General features: G+C 38.9%; 1 protein-coding gene across 2 annotated transcripts in view; it reads left to right on the top strand.

Moving 5' to 3' along the window:
- The window catches only part of neurl4 (neuralized E3 ubiquitin protein ligase 4), a 35,878-nt gene that overhangs the window by 5,818 nt on the left and 4,524 nt on the right, over positions 1-25,536 (top strand). The window contains exons 2-24 of one of the 2 annotated variants that reach the window (XM_059354140.1): positions 4,436-4,946; positions 5,500-5,565; positions 5,933-6,411; positions 7,033-7,144; positions 7,274-7,362; positions 7,487-7,559; positions 8,461-8,734; positions 9,634-9,815; positions 9,920-10,005; positions 10,132-10,294; positions 11,490-11,700; positions 12,074-12,150; positions 13,954-14,059; positions 15,302-15,471; positions 16,377-16,505; positions 17,294-17,439; positions 18,129-18,347; positions 20,767-20,865; positions 21,491-21,643; positions 21,749-21,916; positions 23,393-23,551; positions 24,504-24,683; positions 25,401-25,494. In XM_059354140.1, the coding sequence (XP_059210123.1) occupies positions 4,436-4,946; positions 5,500-5,565; positions 5,933-6,411; positions 7,033-7,144; positions 7,274-7,362; positions 7,487-7,559; positions 8,461-8,734; positions 9,634-9,815; positions 9,920-10,005; positions 10,132-10,294; positions 11,490-11,700; positions 12,074-12,150; positions 13,954-14,059; positions 15,302-15,471; positions 16,377-16,505; positions 17,294-17,439; positions 18,129-18,347; positions 20,767-20,865; positions 21,491-21,643; positions 21,749-21,916; positions 23,393-23,551; positions 24,504-24,683; positions 25,401-25,494 (3,946 nt within the window). The remainder of the gene's footprint in view (positions 1-4,435; positions 4,947-5,499; positions 5,566-5,932; positions 6,412-7,032; positions 7,145-7,273; positions 7,363-7,486; positions 7,560-8,460; positions 8,735-9,633; positions 9,816-9,919; positions 10,006-10,131; positions 10,295-11,489; positions 11,701-12,073; positions 12,151-13,953; positions 14,060-15,301; positions 15,472-16,376; positions 16,506-17,293; positions 17,440-18,128; positions 18,348-20,766; positions 20,866-21,490; positions 21,644-21,748; positions 21,917-23,392; positions 23,552-24,503; positions 24,684-25,400; positions 25,495-25,536) is intronic. The other variant, XM_059354141.1, reaches the window with a different exon arrangement.

Below are 25,536 nucleotides of genomic sequence, written 5' to 3'. Positions count from 1 at the left end.
ACTGGAGTCCTGTGGGGTATCCGGGGAAAACAGGGAGAGAGTGGCTCAAGATTGGTCTTGAAGTTTCCTGGATACTTTTCGGATGATTTCCTTTCACTGCATGGCTTTTTTCATCGGACGTCACTATCCCGAGGACGGCAGGTGGACATCACTCCTCGGTGGGATGACGTGCTTTCGTGCCCCCGTGTCGGCGAGCAATCGCCAGGCTAAAACGTGTCTGAGCGAGACTCCCAATCTCCGCCAGCTGCACTGACTCTGCTCTATAGCTGACACTGCACTCTGTCATCCACATCATGGAGGCATGAGAAATAGAATTCACCCCTGGAGATCAATAAAGTATCACATTAATGTGAGCTGATGTTGAGTTTTATGTTTCTGGGAAGGAATGGATATCGAAGGCTGCATGTTATGTGATATGACGCCAATGTCATGCAAAGACTAAAGGCGTTTTGCGGCGAAACATTTGTTTCATGCTTTTATGGCTTGAATCCTCTGGAAGGCAAGATCATGGAGGTGAAGCTTGCTTGCTTGAATATTGTTTGCTTTGTGTGCACATGTTTAACCCTCTGGAGTCCATGAAACCACCTGCACGTTACTTCTTCATGACGTGAAGACATAAAAATGAAGCAATGTCGAGCCTTACCATCAGCTTCCCTCTAAAGTTCTGGCTTGAAACTCCATAGCCGATTTTTTTTTGATGATATTTTGCCAAGTAAAACCGGAGATAATGTCAAATATATTTAGTATAAACTAGGGCCGGGACTCGATTAAAAAAAATAATCTAATTAATTAGAGGCTTTGTAACTAATTAATCGAAATTAATCGCATTTTAATCGCAAGTAAATATTTGACCTGAGGACAGTGAGAAGTAATTTTTTTCACATGGATTTTTAGTATACCATTGAGTAATAACTGAATACATAAGCTTAAGTTTATTTTTGTTCAAGTCCAACAGACCAGTGCAATTTTTGCCATTAAGTGTAGCAATAGCATATTTATAAATATAGTACATTTGATAAATCCAGGTAGCCTATGGGTAGGTAGACCTTCTGTAAACTAGAATACTTTATTTTTTTAAAGTAAAACACAATCCACGCTAGCTACCACACTAGCCGCTAGCTGCTATATGTTTAGCATTGAGGTGATACTTGAGGCTGGATGTGCTGCGGTGATATGTGAATTCCTTGTTGCATAGCAACACAACCATGCTCTTATCGATACTTCCATTCGTTGGTTTTTAGTAACTAAATGTCCCATCATCCACGGGGCCAACCAAAGGTCTCATCAGCTTCTTCCTTCATGTTCACTGTGGTTTGTTGTTGTCTCAACTCATCAACGCTAGTTGGTGCTCCAGTATAATCGGTCCGCCTGAAACATCCAGTGACAAACGTTCTGCGGTGCAAAAATAAGTGCGATTAAAATGCATTTTTTGTGTGTAATTAATTAATCTTAATTAACGCGTTAAAGTTCCGGCCCTAGTATAAACATATAGAACTAGTTATTATCCTCATTTTACCTGTTATATGTTATATTTGCAACCTGTGTTCATATTTGCAACATGTACATTTCTCTGTGTGAAACATAATAAGATCAGATTTTATGTTTTCCTTTGTTTCTTTTGGGTTCAACATTTTGATCAAGTAAGTCAAAGTTAAAAATGAATTATCAGGACATATAGGTGAGGTAACGCTGAAAAAACCAATACCAACATGGCATGGTAAAGATTTTTTAACAGATTTTTTTTAACGGATATAATAGCCCAAGATTTCAGAGGGTTAATTACCACAGCTGGACCACATAGGGTTTTCATGACAGCGCTGGTAATTGGACCTTTTGTCTTTTTTTTGGGTCACTTAAGAGTGGAAAGAAGAAAACGTGGTAAAAGAGAGAGCTATGATCATCATCTGGCCGCAAAAGCATTTTAATCACTTCACTTTTATTTGAGTAACACAAGGATCTGTACAGATTTACTAGGTATTACACTGAAAAAAAGTCTGAAAAGACATGAGACTATCTGCACTAGGGGTGTGTACTAGAGGCAATAAGATATGCACTATGATACAGAGGTTGTGATTCAGTGTTTTGCAATACGATACTGTAAACAAGGCGATGTATTAAGATTTTTTAAATCTAATTTTAGGAAAACTGTCAACCCTTTCTAAATCAGCCATGGGGTGAATCTCATGAACCAGTCTAAGTTCTGTCTGTGAAGATTATAAGGATATACTTTATTAAACTAAATATATTTAACTTTTATATGAATGAACAATATAGCCATAATGAGGCACAATTCATTGTTTTGTGCTAAAATAATATTTTCTACATTTCTGAACATATTTTTGATTCACAAATTCATTACCGTAATGCGTCCGGATGAAAATGTCATGGTTTCCCCACATTTGTATACAATGAATATTTAATAAACTTTATAAAATAAATATACATTTGTTTAAAAATGTATAATTTAACAGAATATAATCAAACTATTGACATTTTAACAATGTATAAAGAACAAAATCTGAATGAAAATTGATGATAAAAAAATGGTTAGATGTTACGGTAATGATAGAATTGTTTGAATTAAAATATGTGTATATTTTAATAAAATACATTTTGCTGATACCAGCTACCCTTGAGCATATTTAAGAGCTTCCCAAAAAAATGTTTGTTGTTTTTTTATTTCTAATTAAAAATGTGTTACGGGAATGATTTTTTTTCTTCGTGTCTCTAAAAATGTCAGAAAATACCAAATTTTTCAAATAGATTATTAATTCATATTAAACAGTGCCTTTAGATAGTATATGTTATAAAGGGTCAAAGAAAATATGTATTCAATGCTCTTGGATTTTTGTTATGAGCTGCATCATGTTCATGAGAATCACTTCATGGGTGATAATGCTACTAATGCTAACATTAGCGCTGCACCCTAAATCCTGTCTCAGTTTATGTTGTAACATTGCAGTGGAACAGTCAAATCACACAAAATTGCACAAATCTTTCCATGTAAACTGTTGATCACAAAAAATAGTATTGCAATATTCAAATGAATCAATATTTTCTTCCACCACTAATCCTCACCCTGGACGAAATCTTGCAATTTTTTTTGACTTTTCCAACATGGCAAAGGATACTGTGTATATGTACTGATTACAGTCTTAAGATTTCATGTTGCAATGTGTCCCCAAGTGTTGCACACTCCCTTTTTTGTTCTTTAATCTGGTCTCCTGCACCTGGTCTAAATATAGAACAGCATGTGCTCTCTGCTACCTTTCTGCATCAATATGTATTGAACATCTAATTTTGGAAGTTGGATGCTGACACACTGAGAGATGAGAAATGAGTTTGACCCTGGGTGAATTTTTTTGCACACAGCATTGCGAGTTATTAACACTGATTCTCTGCTAGACATGCAATAATTGCCACTACATTTTGCTATCACATGGATTGGTTTCTTATGTGTCACTGTGTGTTCACACTGTCCTGCTTTATTTTCAAAGGAGCCGCACTGACAGAGCGACTAAAAATAACAAGATGGATCATACGACAAGGCACACTTTGTTTTCCATAGATATCTACCTGCAGTTTTTAGCACAGCGCTTCACTCTTTTAACATCACAGCTTAGATGTTTTTCCATTAGCGATCAGAGTAACAGCTGCTGACAACTGTTTTGTTACAACTTCTAGTTGCAGCTGTCTCTAAGTTTCATCAGTAAAAATTAGGGCCGGGGCTCGATTAAAAAAATTAATCTAATTAATTAGAGGCTTTGTAACTAATTAATCGCATTTTAATCGCAAGTAAATATTTGACCTGAGAACAGTGAGAAGTAACTTTTTTCACATGGATTTTTAGTATACCATTTAATAATGACTGAATACATAAGCTTAAGCAACAAAATTATTGTTTATTTTTGTTCAAGTCCAACAGACCAGAGCAATTTTTGCCATTGAGTGTAGCAATAGCATATTTAGAAATATAGTACATTTCATAAATCCAGGTAGCCTAATAGGTAGGTAGACCTTCTGTAAACTAGAATACTTTGCATTTTTTAAGTAAAACACAATCCACGCTAGCTACCACACTAGCCGCTAGCTGCTATATGTTTAGCATTGAGGTGATACTTGAGGCTGGATGTGCTGCGGTGATATGTGAATTCCTTGTTGCATAGCAACTAAGTTGCATAGTAACTAAATGTCCCGTCATCCACGGGACCAACCAAAGCGTCTCATCAGCTTCTTCCTTCATGTTCACTGTGGTTTGTTGTTGTCTGAACTCATGAACGCTAGTTGGTGCTCCAGAAAATCCGATATCGTGCATCCCTGCTTTGAGGGTTTTGGCAAATGCAGGACTTAGCATCAGGTTTGGGTAACTTGTGAAGACTTTTCATTATTTGTGACAAATTGCAGACAGATATTGATTAAATCTTTGCTCCCTCAGGTGAACTCGTGGAGCGGTTCCATAGAGATCGGCGTGACGGCCCTGGACCCCGCCGCGCTGGACTTCCCCAGCAGCGCCACAGGCCTGAAGGGCGGCTCCTGGATCGTGTCGGGCTGCTCGGTGCTACGTGACGGCCGCTCGGTCCTGGAGGAGTACGGCCGAGACCTGGACCAGCTCGCCGAGGGCGACCGGGTGGGCATTCAGCGCAGCTCCCGCGGGGAGCTCCACCTCTGGGTGAACGGGCAGGACTGTGGCTCGGCCGCTAGCGGCCTGCCGCCCAAACTCTGGGCGGTGGTGGACCTGTACGGCAAGTGCACTCAAGTGACGGTGGTGAGCTGTGAGCCGCCGCCGCCCTCCACGGAGAAAGAGACAATAGAGCGGGACGAGGAGGTGGACGATGTGGAGGAGGAGGAGGAGGAAGAGGTGGTGGTGCGTGGGGGTCGGGAGGACGCGGGGATCACGGCACTGATGAATGTGGCAGCAATGAATGGAATGATGAATGGAGATGAAGGTAGGGGCCGTTTTTCATCAACATGTTTCTTTCTTCCATCATATATCCAATAGGGATGCTCCGATCGATCGTTATCGGCCGATACGGACCCTAAACAGGTTGATCGGTGGGCTCTCAAAGTGTCGATCAGAAAAGCCGATCGCATATTAATTAGGGCCGGGACTCGATTAAAAAAATGTATCTAATTAATTAGAGGCTTTGTAATGAATTAATCGAAATTAATCGCATTTTAATCGCATATAAATATTTGACCTGAGAACAGTGAGAAGTAATTTTTTTCACATGGATTTTTAGTATACCATTGAATAATGACTGGATACATAAGCTTAAGCAACAAACATTTTATTATTTACAAACAATTATGGTTGTAACACTTTAGGTGGTGCACAAGGCCAGATTGTAAATACAGGACATTGAGGATTATTATTAATCTCACATCGATTCTGTGATCGGTATCGGCAGATTTATGATTCCTGTGATCGGTGATCGGAGCATCCCTAATATCTCCTGTGATTTTCACCCTTTGTCTCCCTGTCACCCTTCTCCCTGTCAGTGCCTGAGCTAAGCTGCAGTCACAGCAGACCAGACAAGTTCCCCAACAACCTGGAGCCTGACACGGGTAAGAAATCCTCCTCACACCAGCTGATGGACGTCGTTCAACATGACCAGTAGAGATAGACCGATATATATCGGTCTAGAACAACATACACATTGTTTGATATCCAACTGTTAATATGTTTTGTTAGTAAATGTTTCTTTTTTGGTTTAAATTGAGACTTGTGTAACATTTGTTGTCATTGTGTAATTTTTATCATGTAAATGGAGGGAGAAAAGGCAATATTGGCTTCAAGAATCGGCCCGAAAAAATCCGTAGCACATATTGGGGATCGGTTAAGACTGATGTCAAAATAATCGGCATCGGCCTTAAAAAACCCGTATCGGTCGACCACTAATTGACAACCTCTCTCCTGTCTGTCTCTCCTCAGTTCTAACGGAGCACCAGCTCTTTGACGTGTTCAACAACGCAATAGTATCTTTTTATCGCTCAGAGGACGAGGGCGGAGGGGAAGATGGCGGCGGCGGAGGAGGATCGGGAGGCGGCGGTGGAGGCGGAGGAGGAGGAGGAAACTCAGGATCTGACTCCTCTTCCAGAAATGACAGGGGGAGCAGCAGCGGAGGAGGTGCAGTCAACAGCGACAGTGGAACAGGGACAACAGGAGGAGGAGGAGGGACAGGAGAAAGTGGAAATACTAATAATAGTCCTGCTGGTAACGGAGGTGTCGGGCAGACGGCTGTGACGGGCGCCATGACTACCAACGACGCGCTTCTCTTCCACGAGAAATGTGGCACACTGATCAAACTGAGCAACAACAACAAGACGGCGGAGCGGAGGAGACCGCTGGACGAGTTCAACAACGGCGTGGTGATGACCAACCGGCCGCTCCGACACAACGAGATGTTTGAGGTATTTCACATCAGTCACAAGTAGAGTTGAAAATAATTTTTACCTATCAATTAATCCATCAAGTTCTGATTAATTAGTGAGTTAACACATTTCTTGTTTGTGTGGTTAAACCCCAAATATATACTTTTAAAGATATAAGATTAAGATTAATTACTTTATTAATCCCACAATGGGGAAATTCAACCTCTGCATTTAACCCTTTATCTTTTTTTTTTTTTACACACAAGTGAACACACCATGCAAGGAGCAGTGGGCAGCACATTACTGCGCCCGGGGAGCTGTGCAGGGGGGCTAGGTGCCTTGCTCAAGGGCACTTCAGTCCTTCAGTCACCGGGATTCAAACCGGCGATTCCTAACTTCTAGGCCATGGACTGCCTAGACTGGAACACTAAAATAGAATAGAATAGAATGCCTTTATTGTTACTATACACATGTATAGTGAACAGTGTATTTTTCCATTTTAGTTGCATAACTTCACTTCATGTCTGGAGGTCTGGTGTTAATCGTCACTCTGGGCTTGAGGCAGAAAAGTGGACAATCTCTTAATTTTACTGGATGAATAATGAAGAAAACAAAATCTCAATACCAAAGAAGTTTAAATTGATTCTGTGATGTTTTCAGATCCGTATTGATAAGCTGGTGGACAAGTGGTCAGGCTCAATAGAGATTGGTGTGACCACGCACAATCCCAACAACCTGGACTATCCTGCAACTATGACCAATCTGCGCTCAGGTAACACACACACACACACACACACACACACACACACACACACACACACACACACACACACACAGAGAAACCGTATTAAACTAAACAGTTGTTGTTTATTTTGAAATGACATTATCTTGCTAATGTTAGGTACAATCATGATGAGTGGCTGTGGGATACTGACAAACGGGAAAGGAACCCGCAGGGAATACTGTGAATTCAGCCTCGATGAACTTCAGGTTGGTGATGGATACACACACACACACACACACACACACACACACACACACATTTTATTCTACCAACTACTGCACAAGTGTGTCTGTTTTTTAATCTCCATCAACCTCTCTCATCCATGTTCAGGAGGGAGATCACATCGGGTTGATGCGTAAAGCCAGTGGAGCTCTCCATTTCTACATCAATGGCATCGACCAAGGTGAGAAACACTCAACAACGCACCACACCACAGTTCTACTCCTTAAAGAATTGTCACTAGCACTTGTTGCTGCACTAATGGCTCTTATTGCACTATAACTTGATTGTTCCCCTTTTTTCCTGTAAGTCGCTTTGGATAAAAGCTTCTGCTAAATGTAAATGTAAATCTGCTGCCGATTTACTGATAAATAGCTAAAATGAATGACTGAATAGCCACAATACCAAGACTGTTGATTTAGCATTTAGCATTTGTAATGCAATCTTTTGTGTTTACTGTTTTTGTGTGTGTTTTGTAGTTTATTTGTGTTTTTTATGTGTGTTTTTTATTATGTTTTTGGTGTGTTTTGAGTGTGTTTGTATGTGTTTTTTGTAATTTTGTGTTTTTGTCTGTGTGTTTTTCTTGTTTTATGTGTTTTTTGTAATTTTTTTTGTGTGTTTATGTGTTTTTTTATGTGTGTTTTTCATGCTTTGTGTTTTATGTGTGTTTTTGTAATTTTTTTGTGTTTTTGTGTGTGTGTTTTTCATGTTTTTTGTGTTTTATGTGTGTTTTTTGTAAATTTTTTGTGTTTTTGTGTGTTGTCAAAATGTTGATCCAGTAAGTCAAAATGAAAAAAATAATAATCAGGTCATATAGGTGAGGTTGTCTTGAAAACAATGATACCAACACGTCATGGTAAATATTTTTAAGTGGTTTATACAGGCAGAAAAGGAGCCCAAAACCGACTAAAGAGCCCCAAACTCCAAAGGGTTAAGTAATGTGAATGCTTAGTCCTCTTAGAATTAATCAATACGTACAAACACGAGTAGGACATAAGAAACACGGTAACTGAGAATGTTGGTTGGGGAGCAGGTGTGATTAAAGCAGCTCAGTTTCCACTCCTAACCACTCTGTGTCTTTCCAGGCGTTGCAGCAGCCCAGACCCCCGGCGTGGTCTACGGCGTGGTGGACCTCTACGGCATGGCCGTTAAAGTCACCATAGTCCACAATCACAACCACAGCGATCGCCTCAGACGCAACAACGCCATCATGAGGGCTCTGTCGCCCGACGTGGGCCGGCCCAGGCCCGCTCTCTCCCTCACCCCAGACTCAGAGGGGCCCGACCGGCTGCTCTTCCACCCAAACTGTGGCCAGAAGGCCGCCATCATCAGTGACGGCAGGACGGCGCTGCGACCACAGTGAGTCCAACTCCAATGTTAAACCTTTTCTTTATATGCTGGATTATAACTTGTTTGTGTTGAAAAATTAATAAACTTCAGGCCTTGAGAATCTTAAGCCCCATTCATAGTGCGGCCCCACAAATGTCCCGCTATATTGCCAGAAAGATCTGTGCCGACTTTTTGCCTTAGGGCGTGCATAGTGATCCCTCAAAGGCAAAGTGATATCTCGCCTCGCGAAGCGATGTGGGAGGAGACGGCAGTCATAGCAGCAATAGTGCTGCGCAGTAGCACAGTGCTAATAGGCTAACAGTTAGCTCTGTAGCAGTACAGTGTGTATGTGCTGCTGCTGCAGGAGGTGTTCACTCAGCGATCTCTGTTTGTTTACAACAAGCACCAGACACTCTGTGCTCAGTAAGCGATGCTGGTTTGTTTACGATCAGTGGCGGACAGCACATATACAGTTAGCATGCTGGTTTGTTTACAATAAGTGACAGACGCTGTGCACAGTTAGCGATCATTTTTTTCAAGATATTTTTAGTGACGGTTGATATAATTTAATTTTTCTACTATCTAAAAACTTCCACTTGAATGGAAATATAATCCCTTGAACCTTTTAACAGTATCCAGAATTTGTTATTGAATTTATGGCATCATGACCCTGCAAGAACGATTTTATAAGCCCAATTTAAAAGTCCTCTTTACTTGTCATTTCTATGAGTGGAAAGTGAAAGTGCTCACAAGGTTTTTTGGGGAATACTTAAAATGACAAAAAAAAATCTTCAGCTTTAGAGTTTTGTGGCCTCTTAATAAAAGATGGAAACAGAATAAGACTACCAAGGTTTGCAATGGAGGATGTGTAGTAATCGTCTACCTGCAGCACTTTAGACAGTGATTAAACTGATGAGTTGCTTCCACAGCGCCACTGATGACTTCAACCACGGCGTGGTGCTGAGCAGCCGGCCGCTGCGCTCCAACGAGGTGTTCCAGGTTCGTATCGATAAGATGGTGGATAAGTGGGCGGGTTCCATCGAAATCGGTGTCACAACGCACAACCCTGCATACCTGCAGCTGCCCTCCACCATGACCAACCTGCGCTCAGGTAACATACAGCCTGCTTTGTTACAGTCTTCCTTTCTAGCTCAGTCCTTCTGAGACGGAGATCCCCAAACAAAGTGTCATCTTTATGATGTTATTTCTTTCCAGGGACGTGGATGATGACGGGGAACGGTGTAATGCACAACGGAACAACAATACTGGACGAGTACGGACACAACCTGGACCGGCTCAAGGTGAGTGATGTTTTTTATTACACAGCTGATCCCTCACCTTCTTCCCTGCTCCCTCCACCTATAATCCTTCTGACATTCCCCCTCGCAGCTTAATGAAACCTTTTTGAACTTGTTCTCTCTCTGCAGGCGGGGGACACAGTAGGCGTGGTGCGGAAAGAAGACGGCAGCCTCCACTTCTTTGTGAACGGCGTGGCTCAGGGCCCGGCGGCCTGGAACGTCCCTCCCAGCGTCTACGCCGTGGTCGACCTCTATGGACAGGCTGCTCAGGCCACCATCATGGACGACATGGGTGAGAGAGGGAGGATGACCAACATTTCATTTCATTTTATTAATTCTTCTTTTCAAACCGAAAAATAAACTACTACTACTAATAAACTACAACAGCGTAGGCTAGCTCAGTGGTACCCAACCTTTTTCTTGAGGGACCCACATTTTTACCATAGTAAACTTTGGCGACCCCCCCATTGTCCATTGCTTCTATGAAGCCGAACTCAATGTGACTTTCATGGTACCCTCTCTTTTTTTCCTTTTTGAGATATTCAGCATTTTCGTCTCCCTGTCGTTCGCCATTTTCCCATTAGCTCTGTGTTTCTGTTGTTAGGTGAGGTTACCGCTAGGTGAGGTTACCTCTAGGTGAGGTTACCGCTAGGTGGGGTTACCTCTAGGTGAGGTTACCGCTAGGTGAGGTTACCGCTAGGTGAGGTTACCGCTAGGTGAGGTTACCGCTAGGTGAGGTTACCGCTAGGTGAGGTTACCTCTAGGTGAGGTTACCTCTAGGTGAGGTTACCTGTGTATACTGCAGGAGGGATGTTACACATGTCCTTATTCTTGCGATATAGCCTTTATTTTTAAACTTTTCTATAGTGATTTTTTTATTTAAATAAATGAATAAACGTTTAATGTAGCCCTTATTTAGTTGTTTTTGTCCCACTATTGAATTAAATGCTGACTCATCTATATTTAACACATTAGATTTATTACATCCCTTAAAATCAAGAGGGCTTCGCGACCCCCCGTGGATCTTTGGCGCCCCCCTGGGGGGGTCGGGCCCCCCTTGTCGGGAATCACTGGTCTAAGTAATAAGATACATATCAGAACCAGTTAACTTAATATTCAATATGCATTTCCTTATATCATTTTGGTCTGAACAAAAAAGGGAGTAGGCTGAAGTAAAAAATACTTCTCTAGGCCTCTCCCCTGGTACTCAACACTTGAAACAAGAGATTTTCTCTCTCTCTCTCTCTCTCTCTCTCTCTCTCTCTCTCTCTCTCTCTCTCTCTCTCTCTCTCTCTCTCTATACATATATATATATATATATATATATATATTTATATATATATATATATATACACTTAATATAAAATAAATATATATTATTATTATTATTATTATTAAACAAACAAACAAGGGCTTAATTATGAAAAAAATAACTGAGATTCTACTTTAGATGGTGTGAGCTTCTATGTGTTTCTCCTTCTTGTTAGTGGACCTCCTGCCTCTCCCAGAGGACAGCTCAGACGGGCCCACGGCCATGTCCCCGGGGAGCCCCTGCTCCGTGGGAGGGGCCATCACCACCAACGACCTGCGTTTCCACCATCTCCACGGCACCAACGCTGTCATCACCAACGGGGGGCGCACCGCCCTGCGTCAGAACTGCCGCAGCGAGTTCAACGATGCTATAGTCATTTCCAACAGGTAATAAAACGACTTTATCTATGGATCACAAAGTGCCTTGAGAACATTTTTTTTTTTTTTCACACCTGTCCCAGGTGGCCTTGTTGTTCATAAAGTCAGTTTAAGATGGTAAACACAAGTAATTCACAGAGCCAACTACAAACAAGTAATTATTAGTATGACATGGTGTTACAAATAAACCAACAGGTAAAATGAGAACTTTAAGACTTAGACTTAGACTTTATATAGTCTACTATATATAGACTATATATACATATATATATATATATATATATATATATATATATATATATATATATATTAACTTTTTAATCTTGAGTAGACAGAATTATGAACTACATTGACACTCTTTTAACTTGTTCCCTCCTTGTAGGTGCCTTCGAGATGGAGAGCTGTTTGAAATCATTATTCAGAAGATGGTGGACCGCTGGTCGGGTTCAATAGAAGCAGGTGAGCTTGATTCTATTGAGTCCACGCCGCTTTTCTATCCCTAGTTTTAGATATGTGAATATGTTAACTAGCATAAAAGACGATAAGAGCTACTGCATGTTACCATTTATCCCTAAAACAACATTTTATACATTAAAGGAATAGTTTAGATTCTTTGCAGTGCGGTTGTATGAGCTACTTTTCCATAGATTCCCCAGTTTGGAGACGCAAGCAGGAGTACCAACACAGAAACTGAGCTCATTTAGCTAAATTAAGCAAATCTACTGTACAAATATGGATAGGGACTGCAGCAAAATGCATTTTAGCCACAAAAAATAGACCCCGTATTAGTTCAAGTGGATGCCAAATGTAGAATATTTCCACTTTGGTGTTTTCAAAGGTTAGTTTGGATTCTCCAAGATAAAACAATAACACAAACAAACTTAACATTTGAGGCAGTTTTAGACCTGCAACTCCTGCATTCTGCAAGTTGAATTACTGTTTTTGTCAAAGGAGTCTGGTAGCTTTGAAAGGACGCAGATAACGGCTAGGAAAGGGCTGTGTGATAGCAGTCAAAATATTAGAAATAAAGCATGAACTACATTTTGTTGACACAGAATGACTAAAAAAAGACACAAAGACACCAAACGACCAAAAAAGGCACAGAATGACTAAAAAAAGACACAAAATGACTAAAAAAAAAGACAAAATGAACAAAAACGACACAAAATGACTAAAAAAAAGACATAAAATTACTAAAAAAAGACACAAAATGACTAAAAAAGACACAAAATTAACAAAAAAGACACAAAATGACTAAAAAAAAAGACACAGGATGACTAAGAAAAGACACAGACACCAAATGACTAAAAAGACCCCAAATGACTAAAACATGACACAAAATGACTAAAAAAAGACACAAAATGACTAAAAAAGACACAAAATTAACAAAAAAGACACAAAATGACTAAAAAAAAAGACACAGGATGACTAAGAAAAGACACAGACACCAAATGACTAAAAAGACCCCAAATGACTAAAACATGACACAAAATGACTAAAAAAAGACACAAAATGACCAAAAAAGACACAGAATGACTAAAAAAGGACACAAAATTACAAAAAAAGACACAAAATAACTAAAGAATGTCACAAGATGACTAAAGACACAGAATGACTAAAAAAAGACACAAAATGACCAAAAAAGACACAGAATGACTAAAAAAAGACACAAATTACTAAAAAAAAAGACACAAAATGACTAAAAAAGGACACAAAATTACAAAAAAAGACACAAAATAACTAAAGAATGTCACAAGATGACTAAAGACACAGAATGACTAAAAAAAGACACAAAATGACCAAAAAAGACACAGAATGACTAAAAAAAGACACAAATTACTAAAAAAAAAAGACACGAAATGACTAAAAAAGGACACAAAATTACTAAAAAAAAAGACACAAAATAACTAAAGAATGTCACAAGATGACTAAAGACACATAATGACTAAAAAAAGACACTTCCTTGGGTCTTCCTTTCTGTCTCGGTCCTTCTGAGACGGAGATCCCCCAACAAAGCGACATCTTTATGACTTTATGGTCTTTATGATGACTACATTCTGTTTAGTGGCTAAAATCTGTTTTCCTGTTGCCTCCATCCACATCAGTACTGCTCAGCTTCTGTCTGCTCTCCTGCCTGTTTCTTCAGACTTGTGGCATGCCAACTGCTATACACTGACTATGGATATGTACCGTATACAACCCCACTTCAAAGAAATCCAAACTGTCCCTTTAAGTTTGTATTCATTTCATGTGTGGTCACAGATTTTCTCCTCCCCCCTCTGTGTCCAGGAGTGACGGCCATCAGGCCCGATGAGCTCGAGTTTCCCAACACCATGACCGACATCGACTACGACACCTGGATGCTCAGGTAGGACACCATCTTTTTTATTACTAATACTAGTGCAAGCCTGTATTTGTACATTATATGTCACACTACAACGTCTGCAACTCCATAAAACACTTTTCATAAGGTACCACACCATCCAGCACATACACATTAAACATTGATATTCGCTTGAAACTGTTTGAATATTATTGGAATATCGAACCTTGTAGCCACTTAAAACTCCAAAGATAGGTAGGCTAAATCGACTTACAGATGAGATGAGTCAGGGTGGAAATCCAGAGTGAATTGTGTTACTGGTGTAGGCCTATCACACAATGGGGCGGAGCTCCCTAAAAGGGGGCGGAGCTCCGCTAAAAGGCGTCCGATCGGAAACAGTGCAATGCTGCAACACGTCCTACATAAATAATGATATTTTGAAAAATGAATTCAAAAATCTTCAAAATCGAGGATGCACACCTTCATGACACACACACACACACATGCACACAGACCCACAGACACACACGCACGCACGCACGCACGCACACACACACACACAAAATTAGGCTATAAATAACTCAGTAAATGTAAATATAAACATATGAATGAGTCAACATAGTTAAAAAAGTGGATACATTAATTAAATAATATTAATTATAAATATTTATTATAATAAAAAATAAATTATAAAAAATATACATATAAAAAATATAATAATAATAAAAAATCGAAATTCTTAATTTTACATTGACTTATTTTAGGGGAAACTATGCGGAGTAATTTATACACATATATTTACACACATTATTGTTATTTTATATATTTTTAACATTTATTTAATATGAACTTAAATGGGATAAATGAAGAATAAAATGACTCATCTCAGGTATTTTAGTTAGGTGTCTTAAATTCCAAATTTTGAAGTTTTATTTAAAGTTTTATATCGAATTTGTCTTTTAAAAAAACGGAAATATTTTAAATATATCTGAATAGAAATACAAGATGTGAAATATACTCTTAAAATGGCTACATTTATTTAAAAAAAACCTAATTATTTTAATGATGTTTTTCCCAGACGCTTCTTGCTTTATAGAAGATAGATTTATTACTAATATTGCAAAAAATTCACACACTGATTGATTTAACCAGATATTCTTACACTAACCTTAACTTATCAATAACTTTTCTAGTTTAGGTTAATTATTTGAAGATTGATTACAAAACCTACAAACCTAACATGAAGTTCAGATCATTAATTCAAACCCTTTTCCTCTTTTCTCCCAGTGGAACGGCCATCATGCAGGATGGAAACACGATGAGGAACAACTACGGCTGTGACCTGGACTCTCTGACCACGGGATCACGGATCGGCATGATGCGCTCCGCCACCGGAGACCTCCATTATTACATCAACGGTGTGGATCAAGGTGTCGCCTGCACCGGCCTGCCACCAGGTAAACATTAATCAGTGGAAGTCAGAAATGTGAAATTAGGGCTAGAGTTTGTTTAACCCATTTAAGGCGGGAAAGCATTATCGCATTTCTACCATTAAAACCGGGGGCACTGTTGTGTTTTTCTACCATTAAAGCCAGGAAAGCGGATACGTTGTTTTGTAGTATTTGTAGTTTTTTCCACCTATTTTCGGTCTCTTGGCCAATGAAATGCATCAGAATACATGTGGGAGTGTCGCAATGCAACATGGGACTTCTCCAGAACTTTGAAATCATCACCAAGAATACCACCACCAGAAACAACATGACCAAAAAAAGAAACAAATGACCAAAAAAAAGAAACACAATTACACAAAATTACAAAAAAAGACACAGAAAGACACAAAATGACTAATAAAAGACACAAAATGACAAAAAGGCAAAAAAAAAATACCAAAAAAAGACACATAAAGACACAAAATGACTAAAAAAAGACACAAAAAGACACAAAATTACTAAAAAAAGACACAAAATGAGAATACATGTGGGAGTGTCACAATGCATCATGGGACTTTTCCAGAACTGAAATCATGGCGGAAGACGACTATAGTGGAGGGAGCTCAGATATAACAGCTATAAGCTCTCAAATACTTAAAATTTTTTTTTATTTCTATCTGCTACAGAGGATGAAAAATCTATTATTTAGTAGAAGCCTTGACACTTTTGTTGAATTTCCAGAAAAACTTCAGGTTTTAGGGGCTTATTTTAAAATCGCCCAGAGGTTTTACAGGCAGTTTTTACAGCCGTTTTAGGCCTAAATGGGTTAACTGTTGATTTTAGAAGTGCTTTATAAATAAAGATTATTTGACGTTAATTTAATGATCCGATGCTCATGTCCATGTCTCTCTCTGTGTCTGTGTGTCTCTCAGAGGTGTACGCAGTGATCGACCTGTACGGTCAGTGTGTTCAGGTGTCCATCACCAGCTCCTCCGGCCCGCTGGACAACAGCCTCTGTACCAGCAACATCACAGAGAAGAGCTTCCCCATCCACTCTCCAGGTACTCTACAAGCATTAACAAACGAAGGCTGATCAGAAAGTTTTTAAAAGACTATTTTTTAATGTAGTTTTCAGCCAACATTAGATTTTGTTTAATGTTTAAGAAATAATTTCCCTTGGTCAGTGTGACTGCTCCGTATGAGTCTCTACTTGAGGCTCCTTCACTGATGTTGTGATGGCTGTATTTATATTTAATTGTATTTAATTATTTATGTTAACTGTGTTTTAAATGTTGTAACTTGTCACTTTTTATGCTGCTTTCTTGGCCAGGTCTTTCTTGTAAAAGAGATTTTTAATCTCTTTTACTTTTTACCTTTTGCTTTTGCTTTTACTTTTGACTTTTTACCTGGTTAAATAAAGGATATATATATTAATGTTTAAAATCTATATTCATTTGCACAAAAAAAGGGGTGAAAGATAAAGAAATTAAAGATGAAAGAGTAGAACAAAGACTGTTAGAGCCAATTAGCGCTCTTGGCCTTAATAGGAACGAATCTTTGTTGCCTTTGTGTGTGGTCAAAAACAGTTTTTGACCACACACACACACATTACCACAGACACATCACCCCACCACCCAGTCATATACAAGCCACAGAGAAACCAAGAGGAATTAAAATGTTTTAATTGCAAATATGTCTTGGACTTTCATTGATCAAAAAAGGTTTAAAAAAGTTTCATCAATAACCCTACCCGTGGTACAGCACCTCAGGGGCTTAAAGCTTGGTCTTTAAGACCAAAAATATCACCAATCATTGGCCCTTATTTCCTTTCTCTTGTCTGTGTGTGCAGTAGCAGGCGTGGCCCATCGGCTCCACAGTAAACACGGTAAGAACGTGGTGCTGCTCGGCGACGGTTGCCAAGGCGTCAGAGTCGGAGGTTACGCTCACGGCATCGTGTTCAGCGCCAAGGAACTCAAAGCAGACGAGCTGTTTGAGGTAAACACTGAAAAAAACATGTGTAAATAATGTGTTTATTATCCTCTTAAGTGCCTGTATTTGAATATATTAAATATACAATTTTCTTAATTTAACCATCTGGAGTCCATCTATTTATTGAAAATACACATGTTTTATTAACAGTAATAACTTTATTTATATATGATATGTAGACAAGCTGAGAAAGCCAGTTAAAGTTCAATCATAGGAGCTTTCACAGTGTGCCATTTATGTTTCTAGACCATTTTTAAAATGGGAATTTCTTGAATAGAATCGTGAAATTCTTTCTACAATGAAAACTACTATTATTTTTAATTTACATGCAAATAGACTGTTTTGTAGTTTTATTATTTATTATTTTTTCTGCTGTTTTTGTGTGTAGAAATGGTAAAATAAATAAATAAATTAAATGGTACATTTCCATAGACACCTGTGTCTTTTGTTTGTATTTTCGGTAATTCCGGCGGCTTTATACTTTAATTAAAATAAAATGAAAAATCTGACTGATAGCCAAGTTTGTGTGGAGAAAAATGAGCCATGCATGTGATGTAAGGACAGACTGAAAGATGCTGAACAGAGACAGAAATTGACGCATAGGAAGTTGACAAATTTGAACCAAAACCTCCTGATTCAGAGGGTTAAACACGCTTTATGTTCCCCTCCTAACTGCTGCTTGTTTCTCTCTGCAGGTGAGGATTGATGAGGTGGATGAGCAGTGGTGCGGATCGCTGCACATCGGTCTGACCACTCTGGCTCCTCCAGAGCTGCCGTCCTGCCCGCTGTCGGGCCTCTCCCCCTCCCTCCCGCAGCTCCGCACCAAGGTCACCTGGCTGCTCTGCGGCTCCGAGGTCCGTCGCAACGGCGTGCTGCAGCGTCAGAACTACGGCTGCTCACTGGACCGGCTGACGGTGAGCTGCAGCTCCTGTTAGACTAGAGGTCGAATCAAAGAGCTTTAAACCCTCCAGAACCTCACGTTCTGTCTCACTGCAGAGCCCCTCTGGCTGCTTTCATTACCTTTCTCTTCCTCTCTTGTTCTGCCATTCCCTTTGAGTTTGTCAGCATTTAAAACTGTCGCCAGAGCACGTAGTAAAATGTGCTTTTTAAAAACGGCTATGCAAATAAGGAGAAGCACCAGCAGCCACAGTAGGATCAGTCACAGTTCCCACCAAACAATTCATTAAGGTTTAAAGGAATAGTTCGGAATTTTGGAAATAGGACCTCATTTCCAACTTAGCCGGTGTGACATAGGTCGGTGGAGACCGTTTTCAGCACATTTTATGCAGTCCTTATAGTTGCACAAGTCACTGTTGCTAAACTGGTGTTGAGCTAGCGCACGTCAATAGTAACATCCAGCCTGTCACTAAAAACAGCTTTACCTGCTCCGCAGAACACCCGAGACAAATGCATTATAACGTCGGACTATCGATGTACATGTCTGTGTTGATAGAATAATTTTAGAAATTAAACCAACCTTGCATTTTCAATGTTAAAACATTTTGAGGGACTAGTTTCTCAGCAGCAGCAGAATTTTACTTTGTGGGTTAGTAGTAGTGCGTCAAAACGAAACCAGAAGAGCCCTCCAGTCGTGACAGCTAGTAGCTAGTAGCTATAAGACTGGTATGGCTGATTTGATAACACAAACTCATCTTCGTCATCCTCAAACTCCGAAATCTCAGCATGGCTGGCAGTGGCCATAGTGTCCTGCTATCCTGTCTCCGCTATGACAGCACCTAAATAAACTTGCATGATTGTCAGCGAAACCGAAACCGCCTTCCACTGTAGCCTCACTAGCCTGGAGATAATATCACTCCGCCGCTGCCGTAGCCTAAGCAACAACAGGGAACAAAGTATAAGCTATTCCAATGCTATGCAAGGTTGGTTTAATTTCTAAAATTATTCTATCAACACAGACATGTACATCGATAGTCCGACGTTATAATGCATTTGTCTCGGGTGTTCTGCGGAGCAGGTAAAGCTGTTTTTAGTGACAGGCTGGATGTTACTATTGACGTGCGCTAGCTCAACACCAGTTTAGCATCAGTGACTTGTGCAACTATAAGGACTGCATAAAATGTGCTGAAAACGGTCTCCACCGACCTATATCACACCGGCTAAGTTGGAAATGAGGTCTTATGTCCAAAATTCCGAACTATTCCTATAACATGTCACAGGGAGAAATGTGGTCGTTAATGTGATTTACTTAGTCTTTTGAAATCTTGATTGTTTTCTGTAACAGTTGATTTAAAGGAGATAAATGATGATGATTCACCAGATGAAGTCGATTATAGATGAATAAATTCGTGACAGGGCTGGGGAAAAAAGTAAACAGAAAAATTCCTTCAAATCATGACCATAAAATAAAAAGTCAAATGGAAATCGTGGATTTGGATTTGATCCAGGCAAGCTGCTTTATTTATACACTACTGGTCAAAAGTTTTAGAACACACCAACTTTTCCAGAATTTAATTGAAAATGATGCAGTTTAATGTCTCAGTGTACTCTGAAATTAATGCACATTTGCAACATTTAAAATTCTTTATTGAGCATGATAGTGTTTTGAAAATAAAAAAAAGATTCAAGGACTAAAAAAAGACAAAAAAATGACCAAAAAAAAGACACAAAATGACAAAAAAAGACACCAAAAGACACAAAATGACTTACAAAGACATGAAAACAATTAAAAAATGGACAAAATAGCCCAAGACTCCATAGAGTTAAGTTGTTAACCCATTTCTTGTTCCCTGAAAAAGGCCTACTTGTATAATTCTGAAATGTACATTATCTTTCAGTTTTGGTTAAGCTTACCTTTTTTTATTTACCTCTGGCAGTTCACCACTTACCTTTGTACCCTTTCAAGCTGTTCATTTGACTCGAACTGCTTGAATTTCAATAAAAAATGGAAAAATTGGGGTGATCTAAAACTTTTGACCGGTAGTGTAAATGCTGCCCTTACTAGGGTTTGTCATATTTAGTTCTTTTGTAATGTTCGTTATTCTTTTCTCATATAAATATATTTATTTAAATGTGCACCTTATGGAGCTCTGATTTGAAAAATAAAAAGCTACTCCTGTTGTTATACAGTATTTATGTTCAGTTAAATAAACGGTTTCAATAAAACTACTTGTGACATGTCATATTTGACTTTGACTGAACAAATAGTCTCACTTTGCAATACAAATATCAGGATATATATCATATCGATATTCAACCTAAATATATTGGGATATGACCTTTGTTCCGTATCGCACAGCCCTACTACTCACCCTGTCAGTAGATATTGTGCTCATGACATAGGTCTTAATTTAATTATTATTATCATCTCCTCAGGTCGGGAACCGTGTTGGTGTGAAGAAGTGCAGTGACGACACAATGCACATCTTCATCGATGGAGAAGACATGGGACCTGCTGCCACTGCAGTAGCCAAGGTACACACACACACACACACACACACACACACACATTCTTGTACTTCTATCTTTGTGAGGACCCTCATTGGAACAGTGAATTCCCTTGCAAGGTTATAATAGTTTTGGATTTTTCATTAGTTTTAGTTTTTTTATTTTGTTGTGAATTTTTGTTTTGGGTGGGAGACTAAAAGAGGTCACAGTAAATTTTGCCTTTATTTCCTTTGTCTTATCCATCTTCATTATGTATGAAAAAAGTTATTTTTTGAAAACTCATTTTATTTTTATTTTTTCAATTCTAGTTTTCGTTGTTTCATTTCGTTTTCTATAATAAACTAAATATCCAACCCTAACCCTAATACATGGTTGCCTAATTGTAACCTTTAACCCTAAAACAAAGTCTGAAATCTCAAAAAAAGCCTTTAAAGAAGTGAGGACCAGCTAAAATGTCCTTACTCCGTTGGTTAAAAACGTTTTCCGGTCCTCCCTATGTAGGAAGTACAAGAACACACACACACACACACACACACACACACACACACACACACACACACACACACACACACACACACACACACACACATGTTTCCAGTGACCAGCTACTGGAGCCCTCGCTGCCATTCAGCACCTCTCTGTCTCCTCATAGAACGTCTATGCGGTCCTGGACCTGTACGGGCGGATAACGGCGGTGTCCATCGTGAGCTCGTCGCTGATGGAGGACCTGGAGAGCGTGAAGGCGCCATCGCTCTCCTCAGACAGCTGCAGCGAAGGAGAGGAGGACAGCACTCCTGTCAGAGAGGTCCGAGCCCAAATCTGTTAGCAAAAACTGTTATTATTATTCACTGAATCATTTAATGTCCCAGTACAGGCTCAGACTCTCCATGTCCCCTGTCGTCTCCTCCAGGTGGAGACGGAGCCGTGTGTGCTGGTGCCGACCATCATGGCGTTCCTGGAGAACCACGGCAAGAACATCCAGCTGTCCAACCAGAACCTGACAGCAGCCAGAGTGTCCAGCTACAACCAGGGCCTGCTGGTCACCGCCCAGCCGCTGGCCCGCCAGCAGCTGCTGCAGGTAACATGACTGAGAGCTTTGGTGTCTATTTGGTCAGCTTTGTTTTTTTTTTTTTTTAAACAATATGTTTATTGATTTTCACAGCACACAGTGAAAAACAAACAAACACAAAGAACAATCAAGCAAATAAAATAGAATATATAAAAATAAAATAAAATAAAAAGAACCCACACTGGGCTATACTACACTACAACTCGGCTCACAGACACAGAGAAAAAAAAAAATAAATAAAAAAAAAAAAATACATATCGACAGATGATTCAGAAATTATATAGACAAAAATAAATGACAGTTAAGCACATGTTCCAGCACATGTTCCAGTCCTATGTAAATCCTCGTGTAAATATGGTTGAAATATTCATACCAATGTATAACTTAAAAGGGTCCCATATTCTATGAAAGGTGTCATCTTTATCACGCAGCATACATGTCAGATAGTCAAGAGATATATATTCTATTACAACCTTATGCTGGTCAGCTTTATTAAACTATACCACAGCGGTTCCCAAACTTTTTAAGCCGTGCACCTCCTTCTATGTCCCAACCGGGTTGACGCACCCCCGATCCCCCACACCTTCAAAAAAAACAAAATGCAATAAGCTTTTCTATAGCCATATTAAAGGCGGCATGTTTAATCATGCTCAAATGACCAAAACACACATATAATAAAATAATCACAATCTCTCTTGCATTTGAATTAATCTGAACACAGTTTCAATATAATGCAACAAAGTTATGCACAAGCTTCCACTTTTAAGAGCAAAGAGGATGATGACAGGCTCAGGATCAGAGGCAGAAAGCACATAAGTTGGGAAAATGTTATAATATTTTGAGCCGCGTTGAACAAAAATTGCAGCAAGTTTAAATGAGCGTGGAGCTAAAACAACCCGTCATCATAGCACAGGCTGGAAAAATAGAAGATGATAACTTCATTTTAAGATGAAGTGCATTTTGAATAGCCTGCATTTACTAATTAATTAATATTACAGTTTTTGATTTTACATTTTACAAAGGAAATGTTTGTTTACACTTCTTTATTGTGTGGGGGGGAAAAAATGTAATTGTGTAATTATCAGACCGCCATTACATTTTTCATCTCAGGCACCCCCTAGCAGCAGCTCGCGCACCCCTGGGGGTCCACGCACCACACTTTGGGAATCCCTGCTATACCATATTATACTAGTAGACTATATTAAAAAAATGATAGACCACCCTACAAAGCCTAACTGCAGTAGCTACATTTTTGGTCAAAATTGAGTTATAACTAAAAATGAACTCCTCGATGTCTGTTTTATCTTGTGACAACAAAGTGCTGTACATAAACAAGCAAACAAGAACAATAAAATAAATAAAACAGGAAATAAACACTTAAATAAATAGTTTCATTGCTTTTTAAAAAGCAATTTAAAAAACAAAACAAAAAAATGAAAGGCTGTGGCTGTTCCAGTCTGTCAGTAACTTGTGTTTCGTCTCCAGTTTCAGATCGACCGTCTGAACCCGTCATGGACGTCGTCGCTGTCTCTAGGGGTCATAGGTCATTCCCCCGACCGGCTCAACTTCCCCTCCACAGCGTGCTGTCTGAAACGCTCCGCCTGGCTGCTGCAGAGAGACTCCGTCTTCCACAACTCCTTAAAGGTAAACACAAACACCAAAACAAACAACAATCTGTCGTCTATTGATTTCTGTCTTAAACTGAGTGTTCTCACTGACATCCAGCTCATTGACTCATTGATCTTTTGGGTGATTATCATGAAGCCAGTCTAAGTTCTGTCTGTGTAGATTATAAGGACTTACTTTATTAAACTAAATATATTTCACTTTTATATGAATGAACAATATAGCCATAATGAGGCAGTTTGTTTAGTGGTGAAATAATATTTTCTATATTTTTAAACATATTTTTGATTCACAAATTCATTACTGTAATGCGTCCAGATAAAAATGTCATAGTTTCCCCCACACTTATATACAATGAATATTTAATAAACTTAAAAATAAATATACATTTGTTTTAAAATGTATAATTTAACAGAATATTATCAACCATAATGGTTTTTAACAATGTATAAAGAACAAAATATGAATGAAAATTGATGAGAAAAAAATGGTTAAATGTTACGGTAATGATAGAATTGTTTTAATTAAAAAATTGGTATATTTTAATAAAATATATTTTGGTGGTACCTGCTACCCTTGAGCATATTTAAGTGCTTGCCAAAGAAAAAAACCCCAAAACATTTGTTGTTGTTTTTTTTTATTTAAAAATGTGTTACGGTAATGAATTTACCTCACAGTGTCTCTAAAAATGTCAAAAAATACATTAGAATGTTTCAAATAGATTATAAATTCATATTAAACAGTGACTTTAGATTGTATAGGTTATAAAGGGTCAAAGAAAATATGTATTCAATGCTCTTGGATTTTTGCTATGAGCTGCACCATGTTCATGAGAATCACCCATTAGACATTTTCTCTCACTCGCTGACGTCTCTCCTTTCTTACATTTTTATTTATTTTACATACAAACACTCCTCTCTTTCCTGTTATTTTATTTCCACTATTCACTCCGTCTCTCTTTGCTCCACAGATATGTGAGAACTATGGTCCTAATCTGGACACTTGTCCTGAGGGGACGGTGTTGGGTCTGCTGGTGGACGCCAACAGTTGTCTCCACCTCTACGTCAACGGCATGGACCAGGGCGTGGCAGCGCAGGACATCCCTTCACCCTGCTACCCCTTCATAGACCTCTACGGCCAGTGTGAACAGGTCGGCACCACAAACATGTACACACAGAAACAAGAAACAAAATGACACAAAAAAGACAAAATTACTTTTAAAAGACACAAAATGACCCAAAAAAGACACAAAATGACAGAAAAAACTAAATTACTTAGAGAAGAAATAAAATTACCAAAAAAAAGACACAAAATTATTTAAAAAAGACACAAAATTATTTAAAAAAGACACAAAGTTATTTAAAAAAAACACAAAATTGTTTAAAAAAGACACAAAATTATTAAAACACACATAACCAAAAAAGACACAGAATTATTTAAAAAAGACACAAAATTATTTAAAAAAGACACAAAATTATTAAAACACACATAACCAAAAAAGACACAGAATTACCAAAAAAGACACAGCATTATTTAAAAAAGACACGAAATTATTTAAAAAATTACACAAAATTACCCAAAAAAGACACAAAATGACAGAAAAAAAAAAAAAAACTTTAAAAAAAAGACACTAAATGACCAAAAAAAGACACAAAATGACCAAAAATTACACAGAATTACTAAAAAAGACACAAAATTACAAAAAAAGTAATTAAAGGGACCTTCCACACACAACATGGTAAAGTGCCATTCATATAAAACTCACATTAAACTTTCATATCAAGGGGGGGGCCACAAAATATCATCACGAGGGCCGCAAGTTTGAGACCCATGCTCTAAACTAATGATTGTGTTGTCATCATGGCAGGTTACCATAGTAACAAACAACGTGCCAGCTGTGGGCGGAGAGAGTGGCGAGACCCGTTGTCAGGGTGACATGGAGAAGGCGGACATGGTTGACGGTAAGAAGCTTCTGGTTTGTTTCTCTTTCCTTCGTTGTTGTG

Source organism: Centropristis striata, chromosome 17, assembly GCF_030273125.1.
Source record: "Centropristis striata isolate RG_2023a ecotype Rhode Island chromosome 17, C.striata_1.0, whole genome shotgun sequence".
Lineage (NCBI taxonomy): Eukaryota > Metazoa > Chordata > Actinopteri > Perciformes > Serranidae > Centropristis > Centropristis striata.
This window is presented reverse-complemented; position numbering and strand designations above follow the sequence as displayed.